The 27,029-nt window shown below is 36.4% G+C and overlaps 1 protein-coding gene across 11 annotated transcripts in view; it reads right to left on the bottom strand.

Moving 5' to 3' along the window:
* RTTN (rotatin) overlaps window positions 1–27,029 on the bottom strand; it is a 142,471-nt gene that overhangs the window by 6,063 nt on the left and 109,379 nt on the right. For 5 of the 11 annotated variants that reach the window (XM_072820483.1, XM_072820491.1, XM_072820501.1 and 2 more), the window contains 9 exons: window positions 26,301–26,454; window positions 23,553–23,690; window positions 20,936–21,153; window positions 13,592–13,697; window positions 12,536–12,633; window positions 11,048–11,125; window positions 7,264–7,390; window positions 4,866–5,068; window positions 1,473–1,740 (listed from right to left, as the gene is read on the bottom strand). In XM_072820483.1, the coding sequence (XP_072676584.1) occupies window positions 1,473–1,740; window positions 4,866–5,068; window positions 7,264–7,390; window positions 11,048–11,125; window positions 12,536–12,633; window positions 13,592–13,697; window positions 20,936–21,153; window positions 23,553–23,690; window positions 26,301–26,454 (1,390 nt within the window). Of the gene's footprint in view, window positions 1–1,472; window positions 1,741–4,865; window positions 5,069–6,667; window positions 6,820–7,263; window positions 7,391–9,556; window positions 9,631–11,047; window positions 11,126–12,535; window positions 12,634–13,150; window positions 13,334–13,591; window positions 13,698–20,935; window positions 21,154–23,552; window positions 23,691–26,300; window positions 26,455–27,029 lie in introns of those variants that run through there. The other 6 variants (XR_012028187.1, XR_012028186.1, XR_012028185.1 and 3 more) reach the window with 6 other exon arrangements.

Here is a 27,029-nt window from a genome sequence, read left to right as displayed (position 1 = left end):
TATGCTATCTCATTGCCCTATAAGGCAGGGCCTATCATTATCCTCACTCTACCCCATGGCAGCTGGCACAGCGTCAGTAGAGGAGCTATAGAAAAGCAGAGCTCAGATCCACTGTTCATTTTGCTAAGTTAAAAGCTGACTGAGCTTCTAAAATCTTTCCCAGTATTTCCAACAATTCCATAATTACCAGGAAAAGAGAATCACCACTGCATACATAGCAGGACATATGCAGAATCATTGTCACTCACTTAGAAAACTCCATGTGCCATAGAAAAACACCTCTAAGAAAAGATTAAGTAAAGAACATGAAAGGAAAACAGAATTAATCTATCTGCAGCATCTACCACATACCATAAGTGGTACTAGGCATTTCATGTGTGTTTATAAACTGATGTCTACCAAAACCAAGAAAGGAAGGGATTATTTTACAGACGAAGAAACTGGACCCGGGGAAGCGGTCTCAGGTGATACTGGAGTGAGCATCCAACACCAGGTGTATGGAGGTCTAGATCCCACCTCTTTTTTTTTTCCCTCCAATAAAAAACAATGCAATGTAACCTTATAATAAAACTTGCTCCCTATAAAATTCACAGTCTCCTCACAGAAACGGCACATGGTTGCAAAAACAGAGCTTTCCATTTCTCTCCTTCTGCTTCAAAATTTTTCCGAATCCTCACCTCCATCTGTCCTATATCTCAGAGAATGACGTCTCTGTAAGGCTAATTTCACCATGTGGTCTTGGGTTCTGAATTCTCCTGCCTGCTTAGGAGCTCTCTCCCAGTCACCAAATACTCATGGGATGCTCACTAGTGATAGGCACAATTCCAGACGCTACAGATAAACATGAAGAAAAGAGATGAAAACCTCTTGACCTTGTAAGAGCTAATGTCCTAGTGTGCACAGACTCGGAATAAACAGATACATGCCAAAAACATACAGTATCTCAACTGGTGGTAACAATATGGAGAAAAATAAAACAGGCAGATGGATTGGTGAGTGAGAAGGAAGTAGAGGGGGCAGGAAGGGGATGTGGGGACTTTCATGCTGACAGGTTGGTCTGGAAAGGCTTCATTGACACAGCAGCTGCTCAGAGACCTAGAGGAGCAAGGGGAGAGAGACAGGAGAAGTCGGGGTGAGGCCACACAGCACCGCCGCCATGCTCCTCCTCCCTGCTACCTCCTGGATCCTGTGCAGCCACCAGGGGCAAGATCTGTGAACCCTGAGAAGGTTCCTGGTCCCTGGAGGGCTGGAGCCACATCTGGTTCATCTCTGAGGAGAGGATCCACCTAATTCATTCCAACAGCCTCTGCTTCCAACAGTGCCTTGAACACAGTGGTATTTAATAAATACCTGACAAATTATTTATAAAACAATTTTAGGTTTTTATCTGAATGGAATACTCTAGGAATGACCACATGTACAGGTGGATGTGTGTGTACGTGTGTGGTGTATACTGTGTGGTGTATACTCACCATTAGCCAGGATCTTGGGCTTATTGGCAGGACTGAAGCAAATATTATGAAAGATAAGAAGAGGTATATAAGGGCTGCTCTTATGCTTATATTTGCTCATCTCTGTAAGTAAGTCTAGACAGCCATCCAGCCTCAGGATCATTTGTTGCCCGTCTTCTCCAAATGATATATTCAGGAGTAACTTCAACCAAAGAATGGTCAGATTACTGAGATGTTTATTTCCTCCTTTTGGCAATGTTAGAGATAGAAAGTTCTGTAAGAAGTTACTCTGTGGGAAAATAGAGAGAATATTATTTTCTTCTTGAATCTTTTCATTATTTTCCTTGTCCCTTGGAGACCAATTAACTAGCATTCTGCTCTTCTTTTCTGCAACCTTAATTCATCCTTTCTCCTAACAACTACCCTCCAAATACTCCATCTATATTGTTTCCAGGTATAAGTGAAAAAGTTCAGAAGAACAAAATCATGCTCCAATTTTAATTCTTACTAATTCTTTCCTGATGATGGATAAAGTAACTACATATAGTCAACTCTTAATTATTTTTGGGTGGATAGTTCAGTTTGGGGATTATTTCAGGCCTCCTGAGTTTTCTCTTTCTGTCTGCCTTCTGGCAATTTTGCTCCTCATTAAAAGCTATCCTATGGGGAGGAAAAAGAAACAAAACCCAAATCAGTCTTGGATACCAGTTAACAACGCTAGTACGACTGAAAAGATCTGAATCTTTATAGCTACAAGCGTTCTTAAAAATAACACAATCTATGTGTACATCTTATATTCACTTTACCCGAGCTGCTTAACTTCGCAGATGACTTCTCGTGGCTACATGCCATTCTAGTACACTTACAGACGAATATCAAACATTTCAGTTAGATAGAAATGTGATCACTTAACTTTCATAACTGTCCAGATTCTCTCTCCTCTCTTTCCTACTTAGTAATCTATTATGGCCTATTTCCTGGGTTCCTTGCATCTAAATCAAGATGTTGGTTTGAATCTGTAAGGTAAATTTAACACTTTTATGTGAAACGACTCTAAGTCTAAAAATGAAATGATATGGAAGTGCTAACTCACAATCTTATACACCTGAAACTAATATTAACTTGTATATGTTAACTAACTGGAATTTAAATAAGAACTTAAAAAATAAAATACAAGAATGAAATGAGCTATAGAAATATTAGCAATATAACCCAAGCAACAAGCAAACTATAAAACTACATGCTCAGTTTGCACTGTCCTTGCCATTACTAACATCTACTTCTCATCGTTCCGTCCAAATTAATGCTTTCTAGCTTTGTCCCGTGCCTCTCCCACTCAGCTAGATCCTGCCATGATACTGGAGATTTGGGCTGACGCTAGTGATAAAATACATGGCAGTGCCTTCAATTATAAATAAGCTATGGGCATTCCTTCTTTTTGCTGGAGCTAAAGATGTTTGTAGATGATTTCCTATACTGGACATGGTAGAGAGAAACAAGACCTTTGTACTGGCTACAGTTTCTAATGCTCAGGGATGAGTAATGGAGAGGTCCAACTGTAGTGACCAGGGCTCATTAGGACAAAGCAGCAGGGGAAGCTCAGGGGTTGCCTAATTAGAGCAGAGTAAAAACAACTTGACTGAGCTAGCTGTACCTGAAACAGAGTCCAGTGAAATATACATCAAAATATGCATGAACACACAGTACCAGAACCACAGACTGAGAGTGGAAGACACCTTCAAGATTATGTTGTTCAACCTGGGAAATTTACAAATGAAGCTTAAGGAGAGAAGGCCTCCAGCTCAAAGTCACATGTCAGACCTGGGATTAGCACTCATCTGGGAGTTCCCATTCTACTTCACCCATGTGCTCTACAGGGAAGGGGCAGGAAGCACTACCCCCAGTCTGTGCTCTCACACACCTCCAAGGACGGTTCAGTAGAACTTCAGAACTCCAATCCTATGCCAGTAAATAAACAGCCAATTCTGCTGGGAGTAATGGACCTCTGATTTGCACCTTTTGCCAATGTATACAGTGTGAGTACTCCCACCATGGTTGATTTCAAGGTGGCACCGTGATGTCAACTAGGTCACAAAATTCCTAAAAATCAGCAATGACACTCATAGCTAGCCTGACTTAGCTCCAACACACCACTGAAAAGACTGTTTCTTACCTAGAGACTGCAATCGATGTGGGGTTTTGTAGGGTGGGTGGGAAGCTGACACAATAGAGGAAAAGGAGACTGAATTCTTATGAATACTGTCAACTTTCATAATTTGTCTTGGCCTCCATATAAGAGAAACAGAAACACTCAAAGTACTAGGTACTAGTAAACAACAGATAATGCGATCATATTTACATCTTAAAGGATCTTCCAAATTATGGATTATGTTCATACATATCTAAATATAATCTCACTGAACATGTGTATTAGAATTTAACTCATTCAATCCTTTGTAAACTACTCTAGATTAAAATCAGTGATAGGAAGTCAAGTTTTGGCACTGGAGTTCCAGAGGACTGATAACATTGCCTCTTATGTCATAAAGAAGTTACGTCTCAGGGCACCCGGGCAGCTCAGTGGGTTAAGCATCTGACTTTGGCTCAGGTCATGATCCCAGGATTCTGGGATCCAGCCCCAGTCAGGCTCCCTGCTCAGCAGGGAGTCTGTTTTTCCTTCTTCCTCTGCCCGCCCCCCACTGTCTCAAATAAATAAATAAAATCTTAAAAAAAAAAAACAAAAAAGAAGAAGAAGTTAGGCCTAAGTGGGGAGAGGCAGCTGTGATTTCACACACCGTTTTGACAATGCAAATTGAATGGAAATGGTTACTGTTCAATTTGGTCTACATAAAGACTAATACATTACTTTTATGATCTCAAATAAATGTAAGACAGCTGTCTTTCTAAATCCCTCATTTTTGAGGAAGATAAAATATAATCCAAAAGCTAAGAAGATAAACGAAAAGGAAATGGAATGATCATTCTCTAGCTTGTCACTTTTCATGTGTTATCTATCAACTGGCTTTAAACAAAGTGAACTTCTTAATCCTTTTACAATCTTTTAAAATACAATGCCTTGAAATCATAATAATTTAATTTTTAGAAATTAAGTTCTAGATTTTTTACACATGTTCTCCATTAGAAGTATTATTTTACTTTTTTTTTTTTTTTTTTCAAGCTATAAAGGTGACTCCTGGGTGGCTCAGTGGGTTAAGAGTCTGACTCTTGATTTTGGCTCATGGCATGATCTCAGGGTCCTGAGATGCAGCCCAGCATCAGGCTCTGCACTCAGCACGGAGTCTGCTTGAGAGTCTCTTGCTCTCCTGCCCCTCCTCTAATTCTCACACCCACTGTCTAAGATAAATAAATAAATCTTAAAAAAAAAAAGTTATGAAGGAGAGATTAAGTACTCACTTTCTGAATTACTCCTTTACAGTCATGAGATAAGGCCAGGTTTGAAAGAAACATAAAAACCATCTGCTGAACTGCAGTGTTCTCAAGAGGCATCTGGGAAGCCAACTTCAGGATACACCCCATCAGAGAGGTGCTGGGGGCTCCTCTATACGCAGCTTGAGCTGGATATTGTCCGTAACTTGACCAACAAAGAGAACTGCAACCTTAAAAAACAAAACAAGCAAACAAACAAAAAACCAGCCTTTCACAATGTCTTCTTAGTTTCATTATTTAGTTAAAAAAAAAAAATGAAAAACAAAATCTAAGCCATGAAGCATATCTGTCCATCAATGACTTATCCACTACCTATGAACTGCAAATCAGCACTAAAGGCTAGTGCTGAAGTCTCATTTAGTTTCATGGATCTGCCATCTTCACCAAGGGTCTAATGATCTCAATAGGGCATTTTAAAATGCTAAGTTTATTTTTTTAAAGACTAGAATATGCATAAGAAGTTTTTAAATAGTTCCTTAAAAAGACATCTAAATAAAGACTTGTGTAGAAGAACAGAATTTTGGAAATGGGAGGTAACTTGATCTAATGCCTTCATTTTATGGAAGGGGAAAAAAAAGAGGGATGAAATGATCCCAGGGTGTGGGCCCAGAACAAATGGTACCAGCCAAGTACTCTAAATAAAGGCATAGAACTCAGAAAAGCCAGCAACTTGCTCAGAGTGACACAGCTCATAAGCAGCAAGAACCAGCAGTGGCGTAAATTGGTTTTCCAGCATTCAGTGTTTTCTCAGTAAATTAAACAACCATATGGGATTTATCATGGGAGTAAAATAATCATAGAAGAATTAGAAATTCATTTTACTGTATTGTAACATAAATCTAAAATATAATTAACTTGTGAAAGTCCATGTGAGGAGGCCAGCCTAAGTATAACTAGATCAGAATCAAATACATTCTGTAAAATAAAGTCACAGAAGGCAAGGAAACACAAATAAATATAGTGATCTTTCCTGTATTCATACTATATACAGTGTCCAAATAGCAAGGTTTCTATCAAATCTACTAAATGGTGCAGTTTTGCTTGAAAACAAACCAGGTAGGAAAATAAAGTTTCTTCCTCGATTTAGTTACCTAACCACAATCTCAGACTTACATCAATTTGAAGTATAAGAGTAACACAGACTACAGCTTCAAGAGATTTAAAATATGTTTCTTTTGCTCAATGTTTAGCAGCTGATTTTGTCCCTCCTGACTTCCCTAACCCTAAGCTAAGGAGTGAAGGATGGGACAGAAGCATAGAGCACAGATGCAGCACTGGACAGACAGCTCTACTGCACTGATCATGCCGTCAGGAGGTGGTGAGCCGGAGGATGCAGCCAGAGGAGACCATCCAAACAGAAGAACAAGACAGTTAGTGACAGAATGGAGACAAGGAAATTCTGTGCTGTGGTGTATACTCCATACACCACAGTGAAAGTGCAGGAGTTCAGAACCTGAAGGTCTGCCTACACCATCAGTTTCTGCTGGTGAGACAACCAGGGTGGACTCCAGGAATGGACAGACCAGAGCTGGGGTGGAGGCCCATGTCTATTGCGGAATCGATCGGTGCCTATCATGGTAATGACTAGAAGGACTCTGAATTGTTTTGAGTTCCAGTCCTTTCTCTGCATATCATTCAAAATTTGGAGAACCCAGTTGCTGAGCTGCTGAATGGTGGCTAGAAGTAAGAACGCACACTTGCTGACAAGATCTTATATGTATAACTCAGTTTTTAAGGGGAAGTGAATACTGTCAGCAATTCTATTTTACCTCCAAGGTGGACACGCTTTCCCTCAGTTCAAACAGCTACTTCACACACCTCCTCTTCTCTTCTCAAATCACCTCCACCCTCGCCTTTGCTCACTCTTAGCTGCTGGCCTCTAACAATGTGTGTGGCCCTTAGTGGCTTCTCAATAAAACCGCTGTTAAAGGAATGGAAAGAGGTGTCCCAATGACATCAGTTATCACAAGGTAGACTGTATCCAGAGCTACCTTTTATCATGCCAGCTCTTACTCTAGAATCTATAAAAGTTTTAACCTTTAAGGTCTTATATCATAAGGTTTTTAAGGTCTTATATCATAATTTTTACTCTCTCAATTTTCCTATTAAATTTTCCTATTGCCATATAAGCAGGCAAGTTTCTCCCTCTCTATTCCCTGAGCTAATGACTCTTCCTATCTCAACAAACACATGCTGAAGTATCTTATAATACCTTTGAGAAAGCTTCGCTCTAACCAACATACACTCCAAAGTAGAAGAAATGATTCAAAATATATATTTGATTTTCCAGTCCACTTTAAACAACATTATATAAAATTAGTATTTTAGTGATATTACTGAAAGGCAGTGCTGGGGATCTATTTACCATTTGGAAAATTTGCAGTATAGACACAAAGTAGCTGCAGAGCAATTTGCATCAATGAATCATCCATCAAAAGCCAAGGCCAGAGAGAGTGCAAGACAGGAACAAGATGAGATTCAAGAGCCGCTTCCTGTTGTGAAAAGGAAATATGGACAGTATTAGTCTGAATATATGAAAATATAAAATTAAAATCAAGTAAAAAAAAACAAATCAAGTTACCAACATAAGGAGACAGAAACTGAATTCATCTTTGTTCTGATTAGTACAAGCTGGCATTACAATTTCTGCAGACAGATTCAGCACCTTGCCCAGGACTGCTGGGACCATGAGTCCAGCCAGTCTCAGGAAGTCCCTTCAACACTCACATGGCCACAGTATACAACTTAGGTAAGAAATGCTACAAAAACAGCTTCTGAACATGTAAATTAAGCAAGACAGTGATATCTCACTATACTGAATAAATTCTTATAAATACTCCAGTATGGTTAAGAAATGGGATTTTCTGGTTAAGTAAACATACTGAACAGTTTCAAGTTTGCCCTCCACCTTCTCTCTTCTCTGTGTGTATATGTGTGTGTGTGTCTGGTAAGTGTGGACAGATCAGAAGTAGATTACGGTTTGTAAATAATTTGAATATAGTAAAATTTATTTAGAATAATATATTAAACCAATAAATTCTTAAGTAATTCATAGTCTTTATTACAAAGACTATGTATTTATACATACTAACTGTTTTCAGTAAATGAAGCAATTGTTTAAGTGAACAGGAATTACTAGGTAACTTATAGACCTATATGCACACACATGGGTATTTATATAAATACACGCATCCTATACAATTTTACGCAGCATCAATGGCAGAAGACAGTGAGATGTTATTCCTAGTGTTCAACCCTCTCCATTATCTTTGACATCATTCCCAATGTTATTCATCCCACTTTCCATAAGCCTGGAAGAGAGCCCTATGATTACTGAGAAAACAGAAACAAGTAGGTCTAAGCTCTTTCTCTACTCTGCAGTTCTGTTCACCTAGTTTATCTGTGTCTCCAACCACTCATTGTTCCTGCCCAGAAAAAGGAATAGGTGTTCCTCTTTTGTTGGAGGTCAGGAAGTCCAACTGTGTTCTGAAACACAGCCTACCCCCTCCTCAGGGAGCTTCATCCATCAATTAGTTCTGTTCTTCCGGTCTCTTTAACAGCAAATCCCCAAGTTGCTCACTTCTACTTATGTTCAAGCAGTTTATAAGTGAGGAGAAACAAACATACAGACTAACTTCTTATAATGCTATATGTCCTAAATTATCAATGCTGCTTTTCATGATCAATCTTCTAGAAAGAGTACTCTTACTACCATCACATCCCATCTCTTCTTGAATCTTCAACTCACTTCAATGTATTTTCTGTCCTAATGGTGCTAACAAGACCACCATGGCACCTGTTAAAGGTCTGCTTTTTCTTTATTTCCACATACCATCTGGACCCCAGGATATCTTCAAATCCTTTCCGGCACTCCTTTCCCAGCTAGAATCTGCCTTCTCTTATAGTTTCCACAGATATTTTCATATACAGCCTTTTGGGGAATTTCAACAGTTTACACTGGTAATTCCTAATATCCTCAAACTGTATCACCACTCAGAACCCCGGAGCCCTGTAATCTACTGACTACCAGCCATCTTCCCCTCGGGATGTCCCAAAGACCCTTCACATTAACGTGTGTAAACCTAAACATTACGCTCTCTCAAGCCTACACTCTGCTCTATCATGTGCACCTGCATTAAAGTAGAGCCTGGAAATCATTCTACATTTCTCTTTTCTCCTCAGTATCTCCCTATCCTCCTTCGCTTCTCCACCTGCCCCAGCTGCGGTCTCATCATCTCCCACCTATCCTTTACCTCTAACCTTGCCCAATTCTATTTACCTCACAGCTATCACCATCTTCCCAGTATGGAAACTCTTTAATGTCCCACGTGTATGCTGGTGTAAGGGAGGCATGCATGACTTGCTGAATTACCATAAGAGTACCAAATGATTAGTACTGGGAGCATCTGATACTCCACAGGTAAGTTGGAACAGGAAAAGAAATTAAGAATCTTTACCCCATAGGACTGTATTTATACTCAAGAGTAATCTAAGTACTCTTCAAATTTATTCCTTATTAAACAACTTGGAAATGTAAAAATGCTTTGCCTTAGTGAGAAATTACACTTTCATAGATCGCTAATGTGACACAAATGTGAACACTGTATTTATAACCAGTACTAGCTAGCATCTCATAAATCTCTATGAGCAGATCCTACCTGGAAAGTGTTCCAGGGTATTCCCAGTGTAAGGTGTCATGGATTAATATCAACTGCATCCAGTCACAAGCACACTATGTAGCATAAGGGATCACAAATTTAGTAAATGACACCTCCATTTTGAGTAAAAACTTCATACATTGGGAATTTTAGTAAAATTGATAAACATTTAATTCCCATCAAATTGTTTTGAAATGTAAATTGCTAGTAACACATCATGAACAAATTAACACAGCCTAAGGAGTATGTTCAAAATGTTCATTTTCTAGAAATGTTTTTTCCAATTTCATCACAAGTAAAAGCAAAAAAAAAAAGAACTTTTTTAAAAAGGAAGCTCCTATAATTTATCTTTCTCTTATTCATTTTCCACAGTATTTCTGTGTGAAAGCTAGTGCTTCAAAAGTGTTGTATCACCATGACAAAGCAAATCAAAGAGCTCAAGACACTGTATCTTATATAACAGTTACTAACACAGTATTTTAAATAACAGCATCAATGGGGCGCCTGGTGGCTGAGTCAGTTGAACAGCCAGCTCTTGATTTTGGCTCAGGTCATGATCTCAGGGTTCTGGGATAGCACCCTATGTCGGGCTCCCTGCTCAGCAGGGAGTCTGCTTGAGATTCTTTCCCTATGCCCTTCCCCCTGCTCACGTACGTACGTTCTCCCTCTCTCCCAGAATGAATAAATAAATCTTTTTAAAAATTATAAGTAAATGAATGAATGAATGACAGCATCAATGCTCACAGACACAACAAAACACCTCAGTACTTCCCAGGCAAAGGGGCGGAGTCAAGGGGCAGAATAAGCCGGCACAGCAAGAGGTGAAAAGCCTCCCAAGGTGAACAGGACCATGCTCAGTGACAGCAGTAAGCATTTTCTACCCAAACAGGAGACACTCTTTTTTCCTTATGGATACACTTATTTCCTAGACGCTGCTTGACAACGGACTTTGAAAGAACTCTGCTTTATAAGATGTACCACTTAACTCCATCTTAGTAAAAAACACAACTAAAATGTGTAACCATAGAGAAAGAAGCTCAAGTTTGCTTTAGCTGCCTGAAGTTTCAGGGATAAAGTTAAAATGCTGATATAAACAAGAAATGCCATCAATGTTAAAGAATAACAAGATGCATCCATTTCTATGAATTAACAATGACTTTACGGACCAATCAGCTATGCATCAAAAAAAATCTGAAGAGTTTTTCATGCTTCCTTCTATATTATCTCATATAAAAATTACTGTTTTGTTTTTTTTTTTAAAGATTTCATTTATTTATTCATGAGAGACACACAGAGAGAGAGGCAGAGACACAGGCAGAGGGAGAAGCAGGCTCCATGCAGAGAGCCCGATGTGGGACTTGATCCAGCGACTCCAGGATCATGCCCTGGGTCAAAGGCAGGTTGCCAAACCGCTGAGCCATCCAGGGATCCCCTAAAAATTAGTTTAATGCCAGCATTACTATCAAAATTTTGAAGCATCGTTTTACTTACTTTACACTCTTCATTTTGATAAAGACAGTTTCTTAGAAGCTGCATGGCAATGCTTAACTCTTTAATAAAACCATCCTCCTGTTTAAACAAAAAGCAGTTTAAAAATCTGAACACAATGGCATATTCAACTTTAAAAAAAAAAGATTTTATTTATTTATTCATGAGAGACACACAATGAGAGAGGCAGAGACACAGGCTGAGGGAGAAGCAGGGTCCACACAGGGGGCCCGACGCGGGACTCGATCCTGGGTCTCCAGGACCACATCCTGGGCCAAAGGCAGTGCTAAATTGCCGAGCCACCAGGGCTGCCCATATTCAACTTTTTATATAAAGTAATTCCTTCTCCTTTGAGTCACATTACAATGCAGGTATGCTCTCGTGGCACCTGACCACCATAACTCTGAGGGGACTGACAAGCTAATGATCTCTAAAAGATGACCATATCTCAAGAAGCACATCCGCTACGAAAAAGCTATTTCTGTTCTATCAAGCATGGAGGAACTGAGATATATAATAGGCTCCATGTTTCATCTCAATAAAGTGAAGCAGGTACTGACTGGTTTTCAATCATATCAGGTGTTGGCTGACTTTCTCAATGATGAAGTAAAGAACCTTTGCCTAGAGAAGAAAAGGAAAAAGAAGAAAAGAAACTAACAAACATGTAACCCCCTGCATCAAGAAAATTATTAAATAAGATGTTTTCTTGGTTTCTTATAAAACACAACAAAAGTTATTACATAGGTCACTGCTATAATGGCCTTAGCTATATACATATTTACGTATATTTATAAGTTTATATACATATGCATTCATCTTCTCAATAAGCCTGTATGGCAGACTATTTTTTTAAACATTATTATCATCAGTACTATATAAAAATGGTGTTATCTTGAGCTTACATAAGCATGCATTTTGAACATGAGTCCAGTAAACTCAATGCTAGAAAGAGACATTCAAAAGTCATAGAAGGAATAAACAGAGATTAGGAATACCAGCTCTACAACCACCCAGATACAGAGCAACTACTGGCTTTATCAGTTCCTAGCTGTATGACTGTGTTGGCCTGCGTGTTCATGAGATAACAAATATGACATACTTAGAACAGTTCCTTGGCACATAGAAAAGCTTAGTATGTTATATCTCATTCCTAGTGCACCCATGCTTGCTTTGAGAAAATATCTTCTTTTGTAGTATAAACAATTTATCTGGTGAAATATACACACTCCAAAATGTTTACAGTAACAAAAACATGTAATACGTAAACCTCATTTTAAGATCTTTAAATGAAACTTAAGTCATATATACACACACAAGCCCAAGCCCAAAGCTGCTAATGTAGAAATCCTATTAATTTATCTAACTATATCTCCCTTCTAAATCAGATACACATTTCTACCAAATATGATGTCATGTATAAGCACAGGAAACTGGAGTGATGGTCTCCATGTCACTCCTTCATCCATCCAGATATCTGGAATTCACAGTTACCTGTTTCTTTAGGGTTGCTTTCCCAGGCCTAAGAGAATCTAGGTTCAGCTGGGCATTAATGTGCTTCATCTGCTCCATGCAGCTGTCTATTAGATCAGCTGAAAGATAAAATCCAAAATAATCAAAAGGATATTCCATTCCCAAATAAGTTGAAACCATATATAACAAAGTCTCCAAAAAATAATGTGTGTATTTCTGACCAACTTCATTTTGCTATTTTCAGTGGGAGATTAACAGATCAGAGAAAAGAGAACTAAAATGTTTAACAATTTCAATGTTTTCAATTTAGTATGATACTCCCCAAATCTACTTTATGTTCTGAGGCATGCATAATATGCTTTAATAGCAAATCACAATTGAAATTACCAGACTTGATGTTGATGTTATTCTCTTTAACTCTTAGACCTGTGTTCCCCCAGTTACAGACAAGAAGTCACAACATTCTGGAAGGGAAATTTATGTGAAAATATAGGATCATCTAACACCGTTGTTACTACTATCAAGACTGTGTGGTTTTTTTTTTCAAGTATGCAATATGTGCTTGTGGTTACAAATATTTAAGTATTATGAAACTGAGTGATGTGATACTTTTTAAAGTTTTCCTAATAGGCGTACCTGGGTGGCTCAGTCAGTTAAGCATTCTACTCTTGATTTCGGCTCAGGTCATGATCTCAGGGTCCTAGGATCCAGCCCTGCGACAGGCTCCCTGCTCAGCATGGAAATCTGCTTCTCCCTCTACCTCTTCTCCTCCCCTCAGTCATGCGCTCCCTCTTTGTCTCTCAAATAAATAAGTAAAATCTTTTTAAAAAAAAAAAAGCTTCCCTAATATTTATATAGTCTCTAGATTAAGAATCATTACTCAAAAAGTAATCTACATATGTTATCTTTTTATTTTAAAAGTTATGCATATTTACTATGTTTCTGTATGAGAAAAACTTTTTAATCACTGAGATTATAAGTTCTTTACATTTTGATTCCAAAGAAAATTAAAATTAATAAGCAGTAAAATATATGACCTGACAATATGCCATAAAAGTTGATGTGTCACATGGTTACCTTTCAAAGCCTGTCTCTGTGCTCTTCTACTGACAGCCAGAAGTGACATCAGTGTATTTGCAGCAACTCTTTTCAGGACATCTTTGGAGGATTTTCCTTCATAGCACTGCAAAGAATATATATCAAACTGCCTTGAAGAAAAACTTAATCTGGAGCAAAACCGTTGTGAATAAAAGATGTAGTCTTTTTAAAAGGTATTGCTAGGTTTCAACTACTCCATGAAATTCACTGGAACTTGATAAATCATTAAGATTTGAGATTGAGAATGCTCTGTGTGAAAAGGACTGTAGAAGAAATTTACAGTATGGAAAAGGCAACAATCATTCTCAAAGGCTCATCATGTAAAGCAAAAACTGTGCTCTTACTCAAATTCACCAGGGAATGTACATATATCTACGTAACTTACTAAAAAGGGCCCTCAGAGAACTGAATAGAACTGCCATCAAATTCCTTCTATCTTCTTCTTGAGACACATCCCCATCCCTTGACTTCCACCAATATACCCATTTCTCAGGGGATGTGGTTCTTTCTAGCTTGCATTTCTACAGTAACATATATCTGTCATATTACGTTTTTCAAAAAAAATATTATTAATTTTGTTGACTTACTTAACTTTAACAAAATCACTTGTAATTTTGAAAATACTAACATTTTGGTATGTTTCTTTTATACATTTGATATTTACAAGTTAAAAAAATTTTCATAATCAAAAATTTCAAATATGTGCAAGAGTGAAGGAAACAGAATAACATTCTCTTTTTAAAAATTTTTGGTTGAACTATTTCAATACTAGATATCATATAATATCATATTCTAATATATATGCCCATAAAGCCATTATCATGCTTAACGTATTTAATAATTTATCTTGGTATCAACCTAATATCCAGTCCAAATTCAGATTTTCTCTTTTGTCTCAAAAATGTCTCCTCACAGTTGGTTTATTGGAATCAGCACTTAATAAAGCTGTATCTATATATCTCCTAAATCTAGAGCACTTGCCATCCCTCACACCTCTCAACCCACCCAACAGAGTTTTTCATTTTGTTCCCTCATGCTGTTGAGTTGTTGAATAAACCAGATCAGTCATCCTACAGAATGTCCCACATCCTGGGTTTGTGTGGTTGCTTCCTTGTGATGATTTGAAGGTGTATTCTCTGCTCTGTATTTCTCATTTACTGGGTGCTGTAGCTCTAAAGGCTTAAGTACATTCAGGTGAAATCTTTTGTGATAAGATTCTCACGTGTATATACATATGAAGTTTAATTACAATTTCAAAGGGTTCATAAATTCCAGTGTAAGAACTAGAAACACCTCATATGACTTATAAATATTAGATATAATTCATAGTTATAATTTTTCCTTCTACTAGTAATTCTCAATGATCCAGTTTTATAATATCATCATTAAAATTAAGTTCAAAATAATAAAATTTTACATAAAACACAGTATATCATACACAGATGCAACTTCACTATTCCTGACTGGCCTACACTTGGCAGTGTAACACTGGAGGAGCCTGCAGAATTGGGGGCCCTTCCAGCCCCATCACCAGGGGCAGTGTGATTTCACCTTAAATATCTCACTCGGGCTGCTGCCTCTAACCAGGCAGGTAACCTATTTAGCCAATGAGTTAGATACTACATGTCTGGGCCCAGGGATGCTTGATAAAGATCATGCTAATGTGACCATGAAGAAGGTGGGGGGAAAAGGCAGAAAATTATTTAGGATAATGAATATGTTTGGAGCATAGTCTATAATTATAGTTAATTATGAGCATCCTAATTTGCCTATAAACTTAATCTTCACCACTAACAAGAAAATCACTCTCATATACATACCCTTATTGAAACTGCATGCATTAATGTTTTGAGAAAAACTAAAATGATCTCACTAAAATATATTACTCATCTATTCTCTGCAGCAATGAGGCAGAAAAAAGAGGTCAGAGTTCTAAGGAAACAGTTGTACACACAAATGTGTCTTTTATTCCCTCATGAAATCTCACCGAAATGATAGAAACGGGATTAAACATCAAGACAGACAGACAAACACACTCACTCAGTGATTCACATGACAAGTCTGGGAAACTAGAAAGCACATGGGTGAACAACAAATGCATTAGCAGGCTTGAGAACCCAGAATATCACCCCTATCCATACAATGAATTGCAAAGAGCTGAGGAAATTTAGCACCAGGTACCCCTGGAAGTGAGAACAAAGGAGAATTGTTTGAAAAGTCTCTGAAAAGCAGTTTGAGGACCAAGTTTTCCCTGCCACCCACAAATCTCTGCACAGACAAGTCATTCTTCCTCCCCCTACCCCTTGCAAGATCCTGGAAATTTAGTCTCTGGAGAGGATAAATTAGAAAGGTTCTAAATTGGCAAATATGAGGCATATTTGTGGTGGGGGTATTACACTGAAAACAGGAAGGATTAAGTGACATGTGCAAATCGACTTCTAAGACCCCAGCTCTCTTCCTCCTACTTTGTGGCAAAACACTTGGCAGTTGGATTTTCATTCCAGGCAGGAGATGAGAATATTCTTCTCTAGAGATTTTGACAAGATCAAGAAGGCAGGGTACAAAGGGCTGTGCCCAAATCCCCTTACACCATACCACTTGTAGTGGACAGGCTCCACTCAGATGTGCAGGGCTTTCCATCTAACTTAAGTCTCCCAGTTTCAAATGCAGCAGACAACCAAGATTACCAGATACGTGAGAAAAGCTCTAACCAGAAAAAAGAAACCAAAATAAAGAGTAGAAAAAACAAAGAAAAGAGAAATTATGTAAGAAGAAGAAAACTTAAGTTTATTAAGTTCTGACATGTTTGAATACAGTGAGAGGACATCTGATTGCTGGCAAAGTGCACGAAACTTATTAGTAATAATAGAAAATCAGCAAATTTAAAAATAATACAACAGTTACCTCTAAGGAAAAAGGAAGTTGGGCAGGCAGAGAAAGAGGGACACTGTCTGCAGCACAGTTCAAAAGTGTGCAGTATTTTCAGACTTACCACCATACATGCCTTATCTCTAGTCCCCGTGAAGATACAGGAAAGCAGGAAACAAGAAGAAAGCCCACTATGGCCAGGTAGGTGGGTGGAGCCTGGAAAGGGAACTGAAGTCTCATTTTCCAAAGCAGCAAGTCAACAGATAATGTTTAAGATAGAGAAATACAAGCATGCTATTTAGAGACATGGAAGGGAAGCATAAAACAATCAGCTAAAAGAGGTATGAGTAGTTGTCTCTAAGACGGAAATAAAGGAAAAAGGCAGAAATCTTCTAGTTGGGTACAAAACTTATAAACCTGTTTGGCGCTCTAAAATGAATACATAGAAAAACTGATATGAAAGCCAAAAACTAAAAACAAACAAAAAAGAAATAAACAGGATTAACATCTAGTAAATCTTCATACTTTTCAACCACAGGTCAGAGTAGAGGATTTGATTTCTACCATTTTCCACATAGTGCTTATTACAGGCTGAGAAGTTGTTTTGAGCATCTATCTGTGCACAGAGTAGGAGCATATGGCTCAGAGTGAGACGCCTGGGAGCAAGAAGGCAGAGGCTAAGATCCCATGTCAGATAGTTGGACGTGACAGACAACAAGCTACTACTGGGTGATGCAGATACACGAAAGAGGAAAAATAAATCAAGAGGATATAGAGCAAAAAACATCATGTTTTTTCATCAACTACAGGAAGAAAGAAAATCAGGACTTAATGTAATTTATTTAAATTTTATGCTCTTTTTAGATCTATTCCCTTCTATACATTAAGTGATCTAGGTATTCTAGTTCAAGACTCTGCTTTCTTTCCAAAAGGCACTGATATAAAGAATAAGTTTTTTAAATTACCGTGAACATTCACTGTCACAGCAGTATCTCAAATAGATAAGCCTTCTCTCCAAAAGATTTACTCTTGAACTTCACCATTCACTAATCTCTAGTACAAAACCTATCTCCTAAAATGTGAAATAAGAGGTTGTTTGCTTCCATTACTATCCTTAAATATCAGACTAAATATAAAGAGCAAAATTAAATCAACATCTCAATTATGAGCAAAATTTATTATTACTGAAAGTTTTTACTACTCTTCTTACATGTATTTGCAAATGAAATATATTTTCCCACTAGGGAAGGCAAAATCTCCATTAAGTCAAATGTGTTCAATATGTTATGGTCAAAAGAGAAATATCATAAGACATATATGTCAAAAGACAGAATAGTTTCTAAGAGAATATTCAAACCCTCAAACCTCCTCAAAATGGAATTATGAAAAATAAACTTGCACATAATTTAAGATATAAATACCAAATGCACACTTTCACCATGTACCCACTATGGGAGAGAGTTTGGTAAAGCAGCCACTTAAAAGATTCTCTGTCAAGACATTTTAATTGAAGTTACAACATAACAATCTATTAGGAGGATAGAGAGTTTTAGAGCTAGCTTATATAAATTTAATACAACCCTCTCATTTTACATTTGCATTTTAAGAACTGAAACACAAGAGGTTAAATGACATGCTTAATTAAGGCCACACGTCTAATATTTTTGAGTAAGGTTTTACAGAGAATTGAAATAAATCTTTGAAGGTCATCAATTTTAGTATATTATTTCTTCTGACCATTTAAAGACTGTATATTTTACTTTCCTTTGTATAAAATCTGGCACAATGCACAGCCTACACACATGTATATTAAGAAATGTATGTAATTTATTATTATATATTGCTGTTTCATGTATTTGAATAACATTTTAACTCACATATCATATTTATATAGGGCAGAGTAAAGAAAACATAGTGTTTATAGTTTAATAAAGCTCATTAATAAATGTCCCATCTCACGTGAGGCATACATTTTCTCCTAAGTATGTCACAGGGATACTTCCCTTATTTATTTATTTATTTATTTATTTATTTATTTATTTATTTATTTATTTATTTATTTTTGTCTTAAACTTGCTTGTGCCCTTCTAACAAATATTATATATTTATATTCTACTGTTTATGTGAATGAGAAGAGTATGAATTATTAGGAAAACCAGTTTATATAATTGGTTAAAATAGCCATATCCACACAATACCTTGTATCTTTTATAATTTGGAGGAAATGGAGAGGAAAATTGGCTAGTCATTAGGAAAATCATTGAAATACCCTGTGGCTCTAGAATACCTCATTTTCCTTGGCCAGGAAGGTAACAGCAAAAGATAATATAACTTTTATAATGAATAATATTACAAAATATTAAGGAAAAATAAGGAGCAGGGTAAATTTAGTAAACTCTTGCAGCACAGAACTTTTCCTATATATGTTTATTTTAATCTGATGCATCAACCAACATGAATTTTTATTTGTCACAAGCCTAATCATGATTCCTTGAAACAGCATGACCATAAAGTGAAAGAAAACAGCTAAGAAATAAAATAGCTTTCGTTTGGCCTGGATAGAGGTCTTTAAATTTCACCTGGTCCAGGAGGACCCACAGTCATGTGAGTCAAGGCTCCCAGAGCTAGTGGGCATTCCTGGCCTGGGCAAAGGAGAGGGGAAGAAAAGGACGCAGGGGCAACCTGGGTGGCTCAGCGGTTTAGCACTGCCTTTAGCCCAGGGCGTGATCCTGGAGACCTGGGATGGAGTCCCACTTCAGGCTCCCTGCATAAAGCCTGCTTCTCCCTCTGCCTGTGTCTCTGCCTTTCTCTCTCTCTCTCTCTCTCTCTCTCTCTGTCTCTCTCATGAATAAATAAAACCTTAAAAAAAAAAAAAAAAAAAGAAGAAGAAGAAGAAGAGAAAAGGATGCAGGGACTCCAGGAATCATTTATATTCCCTTTAGGGGAAAGCATGTTGGTTAAGAGAGAAGGCCCCTTCCCTAGTCAAAAAGTATTCCACTAAAGCCCAAATTAGCAGATTAATAATGCTTTTGAATTGGGGGAAGATCACTGTAAAGGTGTGAATTTGAGTTTCCTCTTAGAATATTCTTTAAAGTGCAAAATGAGACTCAGTTAATCGAATAAAGCCTGGTGTTCTGATGGGGAAAAAGGTAACTGACATACTATCCAGCTTTGGTTTTAAACTAAGAACTGAGTGTAGCAAGTGAGGCAGTAGCTACAGGGAAGAAGCCATGGTCTCTCAAGGTAAGTGACTTTCAGCAATGCTGTGAGGACCTTTTCCCCCTAGGGTTCCAGCTTCTGAAGATGCTGCTGGAAACAGAAGAAAATGTCGGAGACCATTTATCAGTCTCCCTATCTGTGCTCTGAAAATAACGGTAGTCTGTTGGGCAAAGGAGACAGAGACAAAAGTCTCCGAAGAACTCAGAGCCCCACCTTCACTGGACCAGGAGCCGCCCCTGGCCTCTATTAGCCTCGTCTGCATTCCAACATAATCAGAGGCACTGCATACAATGCCAAGTGCTCATGCCAGCAAGATCATAACTCCCCTAGGCAGAATGGGGCAAAAATCCCCAAATTCTAAGCAGCAAAGAGACAGCAACAAATTGGAAGACTGAAAAAACCTTCTGTCTTTATAAAATGTGGCTGGCTGACTGGAGAATGGAAGCAAATCTGTCAAGGCACAAGTTTACTTCTTTTCCACTTTTTAGCAAGAGAAGGTTGTGAAAAATCACAGAACCATGATTAGAAAACTCTAGCAAATTTCCTATTTATATAAAAATAACTATATAACTTAGGAAGCACTTCAAGGTTTTTTTTTTGTTAATCTATTTATAAAATCATATTTAGTGATTTCAGAATATTTTTCAATGAACAAAATTCTTGGTTCATATTTTAGGACTGCAAAAAGTAAGTTTACAAGGTAAGTTTTAAGGCAGTGTGGCTTAGAAAGGGGGTATTTTCTCACAAATGTACCAACCAAGTCCACCCACCTCTATAGACAAACCGCCTGAAATATATGTAATTAATGTATATAATAAATGAAATATCATTTAGATGAATATATTTTCAGAGACAGAAACATGTCTTTAAAATGGGAGGACAAAAAAAAAAAATAAAATAAAATGGGAGGACATTATGAATTATACTTGCATTCCTGAAATATAAAACTTTGGTCATGACATGGCACACTATTTCAGTAAGCTGTTGGATTTATTTTTCTAATATTTCATTTTGAATTTTTATATCATATTCATTAAAAGAAAGTAGCTAACATCAGAGGATCAGCACTGGAGAGGAGATGATTACCTTAAGTTTACATGCTTTTGTTCCATTTAAATGACCATTATGAACATTAATTACTTTTTAATTCAAATGATTGAAAAAAAATTTTTATAAGACCAAGACTGATTTATTTAAAACTAAACAAAGTTTCTGAAAGGTCAAGAAATCACATACCTGAAGAATTACTTCATTAAGTCGTTCTAGAGATTTCTGATTTTCTTGAGTTTTATCGAGAAGTGAAGCCATTGATGGAGTGTGGCATGAATTTGTTTTATTCTTATCCTGGAGATGCCTTTTTGCTTCTTCAGTCAAGAGAATAGAAAGGAACTGCAGGCTGGCAGTAGATAAGGTAGGGCATGTGGTAGACAAACTCACACATGTGCACAACATATCTAAGAGAGAATAATTTCTATGTAAATGTTTGAAAACTTCAAAATTAAAAAAGTGAACAGATCTATTTGAGTAAGTTAATAGCCTTTTTATTTCTAATGAAGTAAAGCTATCAATACTTATAAGTATGAGAAACTCTGGTGTTTAAAGGTAATTTAAACAGTCAACATTAAGACAACAGAATCAAGGAATCTATTTAATCTTCATTTCATTCTTTTTATACAGGTTCTTTTTTGTATGAAAGTGTATGTGTGTATACAAATGCACATACACACTATATTTGCTAAGACCCCAAATAAAAGGATTATATATAGATGAGTACTGACCCCTCTGGGGTCCCATTGGGATCGACAAAGCCCCTGGAGTTTTTGACTTTTCATTTTTTATTTCAGTGCTAATCTAAAAAAAATTTCATGTAACTGTATTCTGAACTATCTAGATCACCCATGTATAATTGTGTTTCTGTTTTCAGACAAGTTGATGCTAAATGGTACTTGCACGAGTCAGTATGCAGTGTTGGCATGGTGCAGAAACAAATGTTTCACAGTAGTTCAGAATAGAGAACAAGAGTGGTTTTGCACAGATTTGCAAACATAACACAGATTAGAAAGAATAGGCAAGCCAATTCAAAAGAAACTACACTGAATCAGTCATTATTAATTTCCTGTTGTGAGCACTGATTTGATCAAAGGAACATTTGATGCATTATACTAATTTTATTGAGTAGCACTGGTTTATAATTTTGTTATATTTTACTTTTATATTATTTAGAATTTGTACTTGCATAAGAGTTATAACCCTAAGAATTTCTACCTAGATTTAGACTAAAAGAAATTCTTATTTTCTTAAGTAACACAAGAAAAATAATTTAGTGAGAGTGGTGTTTCATGAAAATCCTGTTCATTTAAATGATGTCTAAATATTACTCAAGTCTGAGAAAAAGACTGAGATAACATGTTACAAAGTGATAAGATGTTTTAAATATGTATGAACACATGGGTTGAAAACTAAAAACAAACAAAAGCAACTCCATGGCAAGAAATAGCAATGATCATTTTTATTAGTTATGTTTTCATAAACGTTACTATGATCAAAGCTAGCTGTTTATGCAGTAACTTATTTCTGATTAGCACCATGTATTATATAAACTGTGTGCATGTTTTGTAGAAAGATTGTGAATTTACTATGTCCTTATTTTATCACTAGGGAAAGTGTCAGGTAAACAGGCATAAAGCAGGGACCAGCAAACTTTTTCTGCAGAGGGTCAGAGAGGAAATGAATATTCTACACTTTCCGGGTCATCGGCCTTTGTCACAGTATTCAACTCTATCATTGCAGCAGGAAAGCAACCCTAGGGAACATGTAAATGAGTAAGGGTGGCCGTGTTCCAATACGATCATCAATACAATCCTAGTTACCAAAACGAGCATGGGCCAGATTTGACCACTTGGCTTGGATGGCCCACATGAGTAGTACCTTGCTTTATGTTAGTAGTGATTTGGGTGGTAAACTAAATATCCCCACCATGGATGTAAAAAAAAATCTCAATTATATAGTCAATCTCTTTCAGTTTTACTATCTTCTAACAAAATAATGATTTCTAAATGGTGCTATTCTTCTTAGGGTAAACTCAGAATTAACAATTCCACTTCTTATTGAACATGTATTTCCCTATAAAACTCACTTCAACACTACCACTCTGGTTGTGGATGTATCATCCATCTAAATTTATAGTAAAATGTGAAAAAAACAAGCCAGCTACATTAGTGGTAACTGGGAAACTTAAAAGAACTCTATTTTTAATACATTTAAACTAGTTATTTTTAAAAAGTAACATTTTATAAGCATTTATGTTGAAAAAAGGTCTTCCTGCTATGCTATAATTTAAAGGAGACTTTATGAAAAATTAGACGATAGTCATTCTTAAAAATAATGTTTATGGCTTTAGCATTTCTGTACTATAAGAAAATCCTTATGTCTCGACACACTATTTCTACTCTAAGTTTCCATGTTATCATATATACAGAATTTTAGTTGCAGATTTACCCACTTATAGTGCATATATGTCAAGAAAGAGACTGGCTTCTATGCCAACACATGAAAATCTATCTCATTGTTTTATAATCATGTCATATCACATGTCTCTTCATAAATACCATAGGACTTTCTTAACTTGTTTTTACAGTTTTTTGAACTGGGTTTCAATTTTTCAAAAATGTATTTTTGAGGCTCCTCAAGAGCACTGCAAATTTCTCAAAGTAAATCCCTGGTTTCTATTTCAAATGCCATGCCATAATTACATAATTTTAGAAAAACAATACATATATAAAAATTGTAAACAATTATTATCTTAACATTTATTAGCAGAAAGACCCCCAGCCTAGTGCAAGTATCTTCTTACCAATCACTGTTGCCCAGTGCTTGGCCAGACCCATCATAATAGAAGAGAGAGAGGCAGTAGCAGCTTTCCTCAGGAGCGTAGCCAAAAGGTTAAATAAATGTGTCCATGTATGATAAAAAGCAGATATCAATTCTACATCTATAAAATTAATGAAAACATTTCAAGTTATTAACACAAAGAATAGAAAATACAAAGCTCACAGGATACTTCATTACACACAAGAGGCATACACCTGTCAGATGAAGACAAACGTAATTGAGCATGATCCAAAATTCATTTCAATGAACTTTTCCACTGCTTTTTAAAGAGCTCTTTCATCTACCCCCCTACATAGAGACAAATACACACTCACATATCCTCCTCTTATTAATGCATATTCAACAACAAATCAGAAGGTATGGCAAACTGAATATTAAGCCATAACTTAGGAAACATATATTGTGTATACTATAAAAGCATGGCATTGTTTGTGCTACTTTCATAAAAGTTAAGAAGTACAATGTGCCAAGGTTATGACAGAAAAGAAAGGAGAATTTCTTTGAACAACCAAGAAATGTGCCCCTCTAAGAAAATATGACATGAAATAAGATTCTGCAGCTTTGCCTATAGCTGAGAATGTAGCAATTAACCTTCTATTGTAAGGACAGCCTTTCCTTTCTCTCTACTTGGCAAATGGAGGCTGGAGAGCAGTAGCAATCTGATGACTGTCTTCTCTGATCATGCCACCAGTAGTATCTGCCAGCTTTTGCCAAACTCCATTACCAAGCAAAACTAAGGATTTCCATCTCAGGGTTCTTTTGGAAATGGCATATTCCAGGGAGTTTGGATTAAAGCAATCCTTGGTACGTGTCTCAACGTTTTTGTCATTATCAGCTCTGTAAGGAGTCTTTTCAGATATAATGTTTCCTCCTCCTCAACCCCATGAAACTTTAATTCCATAGATCCTGTATATCTTGTTTATGTACTATCAGTATATCTGTATTTTATACATATAAAGAATTAAGAATAAAGCTTACTGATTTTATTCAATATAACCAAATAAAATTTTAAGTTTAAAGCTAAAATTAAAACACAATTAACATTTAACTTTATGGGATCCCCGGGTGGCGCAGTGGTTTGGCACCTGCCTTTGGCCCAGGGCGCAACCTGGAGACCCGGGATCAAATCCCACATTGGGCTCCTGGAGCCTGCTTCTCCCTCTGCCTATGTCTCTGCCTCTCTCTCTCTCTCTGTGTGACTATCATAAATAAATAAAAATTTTTAAAAAAACCATTTAACTTTGTAACTACTTTTGCTCAATAACTTTCAATGTAATTTACTCATATAAAATGTATCAAACTATGTATGAGAATTAGCAAATAATATAAATATATACTAGAAAGATAATCAGTATTTTATACTATTCACTATTATTTTTCCAAAAAAAATTTAAAAATTCATTTCTTAAAAATTTTTTACTCAACTTTTACCGTTTATTAGAATGAGAAAATTATTTCTAACTTAACTAGCCAATGGATATACATTCAGATATCAGGGACATTTTTTATTTTCAGGACTTGACATAATGTGACAAATAACCTACATAAAAATAAAACATACATTATTTTTATTTAATTCTCAAAGCCTAAGTCACACACAAAAACAAGAGAATCAATTAAAAAAAAATCCACAGGGCAGCCAATGACAACCAAGACATGATACGACTTTGGGACATCTCGCCATATGACTTGGCTACCTCTTGTCAAATGACTTTGGGATTAAGTGTTGAATCAAAAGTCCTCCGGTCAAAACCATGCACTACAGTTTTTAGCAATGATACTGTTTATTTCCTGTTTATCTTTGATGAGCTCAGTATCAATGCCTCCCAAGTGACAGCCAAGACAACCCAATACAAGAAATTAAATACTAAGGAATAAGATTTTATTGTGTAGAACTGAGCTCTAAAGGGTCACAAATTGGTTTAGCTAAGACTTTTCCCCCACGGGGGTGATATCGGCCTCACAAATCGGTCTATCCTGATTTGCTTAGTTAGGATATCACTATCACTTGTAAACTTTCTTAGTAAGGAATTAGTATTCTTCTAGCACCAGGATATTTTAACATGAATGAGACATTGTGAACTAGATTTGCTGGCATCATAAAACATTTTACTTACCTGAAACCAGGCAAATCCATGAAATTCAAAAAACTAAGAATGAATAGGCAAAAAGTCACCTAGCAATAGCCAAATTATCAATTACTGCATTATAAAATCTTTTTTTATTATCATATTTTAATTCTGTTAAAGATCCTATATTGTTTCACTTTTCTCTTCTACTAAGTACTATGTTCAACTTTTTATCAGAGTATTTTTTTCAATAATTTAGGACCTTCCCAAAATTCTGGTATTTGTTACACTTATGTATACTTGTTATTGCAAATAAGTTAGTAGTAGGTCATTTGGCTGTACCCATAGCTTATAAGAATAATTACTACCTAAACTCACTGCATTTTGCTAATACTACATACAGAACTTTGCCTTCATTTAAACTGACAGCACAGGGGATACTCCTTCATTATACTACGTATTTGCCTCGAATGGTCTCCTGAAACCACTTAAAACATCCAAAGTATAAAACACATTATAAAAGCCTTCAAAATATTGGCAAAGCATGACATAAAATTTAAACTTGGAGTATCTGGTGCAGAGTAAGACTCTTTTCCTCAGTATTATTTGCTTCCATCCTAAACTTACAAAATAAAGCTTACCTAACACATCTTTGGTGCATATGGTGAGGACCCCAATGATGTTTGTGACCAGAGGTTTCAGAAGCTCATCCTCAATCACAAGGTCAGGATCTACCAGTAAACATGACTGCAGAAGCCTAGACAAAGAGGACAGGTATTCTAGGAGAAAGGACACCTATTTGAAAAAAGAGATAAAGGAAAACAAGACATATCATATGAAAAGTCTAGCTCAGTGATATTTCTATACATTATAAGCCATTATAAGCCACTTTCTTCGTAACGTAAGTTAATAAAAATAAAATCATAATTCTTAAAGATCTAAAATGAATATGGAGCACACAAAGCATTATTTTCCTCATATTACAAATATGCCATTAATGACCACAATAACACTGTCAAGTATAGTAATGCCAAATGAAGCAGTATTTTCAAAGTCAAATTTCAAATTCCATTTGGAGAAAGAAAGCAAGTTTTTAAGTAGCTAAGCTGTGGAATCAATATTCTGAAAGAGGTAGAAAGGGGGATTCCAAAGCCATTTATCCTATAATTTTATAAAGAAAGAGAGATTACAAAATATTTTCAACACATCTTTCAGGTAAAAATGCAAGTTTGTAACATTCAGTTTCTTTATTGCTATGAAGTCTTTTTTGATGCCTTTGTACACTATACCATTGATTGCAGTTACAGCAAGTCTGACTCTGATGTAGGAAGTGTTACCATAAACAGAGAAGGCATGGAAGGTGAGAGCTA

This window comes from Canis lupus, chromosome 1 (assembly GCF_048164855.1).
Source record: "Canis lupus baileyi chromosome 1, mCanLup2.hap1, whole genome shotgun sequence".
NCBI classification, from domain to species: Eukaryota; Metazoa; Chordata; class Mammalia; order Carnivora; family Canidae; genus Canis; species Canis lupus.
Note: the sequence above shows the minus strand (reverse complement) of the source record. Positions and strands in the feature narration are given on the sequence as shown.